The sequence below is a fragment of the Sinocyclocheilus rhinocerous genome, unplaced genomic scaffold (genome assembly GCF_001515625.1).
Source record: "Sinocyclocheilus rhinocerous isolate Xijiao unplaced genomic scaffold, SAMN03320098_v1.1 scaffold638, whole genome shotgun sequence".
Taxonomy (NCBI): domain Eukaryota; kingdom Metazoa; phylum Chordata; class Actinopteri; order Cypriniformes; family Cyprinidae; genus Sinocyclocheilus; species Sinocyclocheilus rhinocerous.
In genome coordinates, this window is record NW_015664206.1 from 215055 (window position 1) to 219041 (window position 3987).

General features: G+C 35.2%; 1 protein-coding gene across 1 annotated transcript in view; it reads left to right on the plus strand.

The window, feature by feature from the left end:
• The window catches only part of LOC107729987 (interleukin-6 receptor subunit beta-like), a 22980-nt gene that overhangs the window by 10735 nt on the left and 8258 nt on the right, over positions 1 to 3987 (plus strand). The window contains exons 6-8 of the mRNA XM_016540729.1: positions 302 to 461; positions 1696 to 1778; positions 2970 to 3192. Coding sequence (XP_016396215.1) covers positions 302 to 461; positions 1696 to 1778; positions 2970 to 3192 — 466 coding nt within the window. The remainder of the gene's footprint in view (positions 1 to 301; positions 462 to 1695; positions 1779 to 2969; positions 3193 to 3987) is intronic.

Consider the following 3987-nt stretch of genomic DNA (forward strand, 5'->3'; position numbering starts at 1 on the left):
TCGAGACCCACTCGGAACGAGAACGAGGTGTGGCGGTGAGGACCCAGGAGAGAGGGGTTACACAAGAACAAAAAAAACACTCTTAAGATCAAATAATTGCAATACATTTTAATGTAATTGTAAATAGCATGCAATTAACTGTCCGAAAACATTACATTCAGTACATTCTTTTAAAATATAATAATTCCAGTACTCCTTTTTAAAGTATGCTAAAGTGAACTACTTTTTCACAAGGTTTAACAAAACTGATATATAGTTGGACCATATATAAGATTAGACCATTAATAAAACTCTCCTGTAGACCCGATCCCAGACTATACAAGCGTTTTCCAAGGAGACGTTGGAGCTATGTGACCTTCACCCAGGATCCAAGTATACAGTGAGACTGAGGGCTCAGGACAATCGAGCACACGCTCACTGGAGCTCGTGGACCTCTATAGATACAACCACAGCAGAGAAAGGTGAGACTCTGACATTTGATGCTTACTAAGGCTTGAACTCTTAAAATGAGCATGCATTTTCACATGCCACCAAACAAACAATTAGTCAAAGCAATACCACCCTTGAGAAAAGAAGAACTCTTTGAAAAAGAGTACTTGTTATGGAAATAATATACTTAAGTGTGGAATGTAATGTTTTCAGATACTTACTGTAATTGCATGTTATTTACAATTAAATAAAATGTGTTAGTTTAAATTTATATTAAATGCAATTAGTTGAACTTCAGAGTGCTTTTTTTGACCCACTTAAGTACAAGTTAAGTGTACTGCTGAATGTACTGACAAGCATTTATGGTATACTAAAATATACTTTAATATCATTTTAATTATAAATTTTTAATGATGAATTTGCAATTTAGTACATTAAAAATATAATAACTATAACATGATATTATAACATGAAATATTGCATTAGATTGCAGTTGGGCCTAATGGTCTAATTTTATATTTGGTTCGATCATATATCAATTTTGTTCAACTTTGTGAAAAATAGGTTTACACTGGCATATATTTAAAAGAGTGCTCTGTGGTAATAATATACTTTTAAAGAAAATACTTAAGTTTGTATGAATGTAAGGTTTTCAGACACTTAATTTCATGTTGTTTGTAAATGCAAAGTAGTTGAACTTAAGAGGTGATTTGTACGTCTTGAATTTAAATATATATTTTACTTACACATTGCTAATGATGAATTTGCAATTTAGTATATTAAAAATATATTAACTTTAACATGAAATAACTCACTACAGTTAAAATGATAATCATCAAGTACTTTACCTGTGCTTTATTATGTTAGTCAACACATCAAAACAAGTGTACTTCAAAGCAAGACAAAAGATTATTAAAACGTAATGATTTAAAATGTACTTTAAAGTAAATCCTTTAATTTTACATTATTACAAAGTGTAGTTTTTAAAAGTATACTTAAGTGTGTTAAGAAGCAGTCATGAAAGTGTACTCTTTAAGTACTTTTCATTTTATTAATATTATATTTTCTGCAAGTACAGTTTTTTTTAAACATATACTTTTAAGATTTGAAGTACACTACAAGTGCACATTCAATACAATTAAGTGCACTTCTTTTTACGATCAGTTTGCTGACAAAGAGAGATGTCTGTTTGAGTGATTTGAGTCTGTTAGTGTTGTTGAATGTGGCTGTATGGATGAAGATGAGTTTGGATTGATCTTTCCTCAGCTCCGTCTACAGCTCCTCGGCTCTGGAGACTCATCCAACCTGCAGAAGAAGCTGGAAAGAGACGCCTCACCCTGCTCTGGAAGGTTTGCTTATGCTCTATAGAAAATTGTTTCTAAATATACATGATGAGGATGTGATTCAAAGGATGGTAGTACGACTTGAGCCAGCAGAAAAACAGCAACCTCTTATTATGCCAAGAGCATCGTAGTTCTCCGTTATGTTGGTTCAGCTTCATATAAAGATGGCTCAGCTAAAATTCTTTGAATTGAGAATTAAACACAGACACAAATGAGTCTGTTGACAGAGATCGCAGACGTTGTTATCTTGCCAAGTTTGAGCAAAATCTCTTCTGAAACTCTGGAGTAAACACATGTGAGATTACTGGGGTCTATTTCACAGGAGATTTAATGTCATTGAAATGTCAAATGATCTAATTTGTGTTTTTTCTTTCCTTTGAGATGACACAGTCAGGATGTATTTACTGGAAAATGTATTAAAACTAAACAATGACACATTCATATTTAATTAATGTTTAATATAAGTTTCCACCTGCCATATGAACAAAAACAAACCAACAGCATGAATATAGACATGTAAATAGATCCATGACAGATATGAAAGATTAATTTAGCTTGTGGCTCCAGGCACTTCCTGTTTTAATAACATTCGTTGAGAGTTTCCTCTGTCAGCGTAAATCTGACAAACAGCACGACCACATCCTGCCACCCCACCCACTCCACACTTACCACCCACCTCAATTTAGAGCACATTTAGCACTTAATTTTACACTTAACACTTAATTGTAAGGGTTGTTACCGTTAACATTTTAATTAAATATGTTTAATGCAATTAATAAAAAAAGAATAATTACAAATTTATTTTCCATTCTGTTTTACAAATACTGACTGGAAATAATTAGTCACTGTTACTTAATTCAAATGATTTATTCTAGTTTTTAGCAGTACATATTTAAAACTTTGTGTGACTTTCAAAAAGTCTTGATTTTGTACTTGAAACACCCCCTGAGATTTGATTTATAATAAATTTTCAACCAATGTCATGCAAAATAATTTCAATGACTAATTTTTGCATGTAAAAAAAATATGATATACAACTGTGATCAATGGGTCAAGGTTTGTCTGTTCATCCTGGCCCTTTTAGTCCCTGCTGGTTGATCTTGTAACCATCTGACTGCAATTAGCATCTTTCTCCATTAAAACATGACTAATTATTCATAACATCTAATATCTCTTGGTTTTATGTGTCTGTTTCAGCCTGTGTCCTGGCCTGAGGTCAATGGTGTTGTGCTCAGTTACTCTGCGTCCTGTCGCGGTGATCTGGATTCATCACAGTGGACCTGCGGCACTGTAAACGCATCCAGACGCTCTTGCGTCCTCACCGTCTCTGACGATCCCTGTCACTGCAGCCTGACGGCGACAAACTCTGCCGGGACGTCACCTCCAGCTCACATCTCCATACCTGCACATACACATGCAGGTAAATCACTGATGGGATGCTTCAGTGTGTTTAGGATTTTCAGCGGAATTAATGTGCAGCTAATAACAACTGTTGACATGGTTTCTAGCTAGTCCAGGCTGGTCTTGATGCAGCTTGCTGCATTAATACATTTTTATGTGCTAGATCAGGGTTTTTCAAACTGTGGGTCGTGACCCACTTGTGGGATGCAGAGTGGAACAAGGTGGGTCGCACAAAGTCACTTGGCTGCAGCTAAATTTGCATTTCAATGACACACACACTCACACAGTTCAGTCTAGGGCTGCATGATATAGCCTACCAACATTAATTACGAATTGCAATATCCATTTTTGAATCGCAATTAAGTCCGCGATTTAAAACATGCGTTGCGTGTTTTGAAGCGTGGGCGCGCATGAGTTGTAATAACAGTGAGGGTCTCAGAGCAATGTCATTATTAAAAGGCTCAATCGGTCCGCATTATTAATGAGAAAAAACTCGCTCACTTCAATGCGCTGTATTCTGTATGAGATTGCATACAGCGGAAAATTCAAATGTTACGAAAACGGTTTCAGGTAGGCTATGTTCATTCATTTCTATCGTCTGTTTGAACTCGGCACTGTTTTTGTTTGGGAAACGGTCTGTAAAAAGCATTTCACATGTACGGGGTGAGCAGGGCACAAACGCAGGGTTAATTGTAACTACAAGATTTAAACATTTCCACATAACAAAATTTCACAATATTTCCTTGACATATCATCTCTATATAGAGAAAAAAATGTGCCAAAGTTCAAAAATCTTTTGAAGATATTGCTGAAC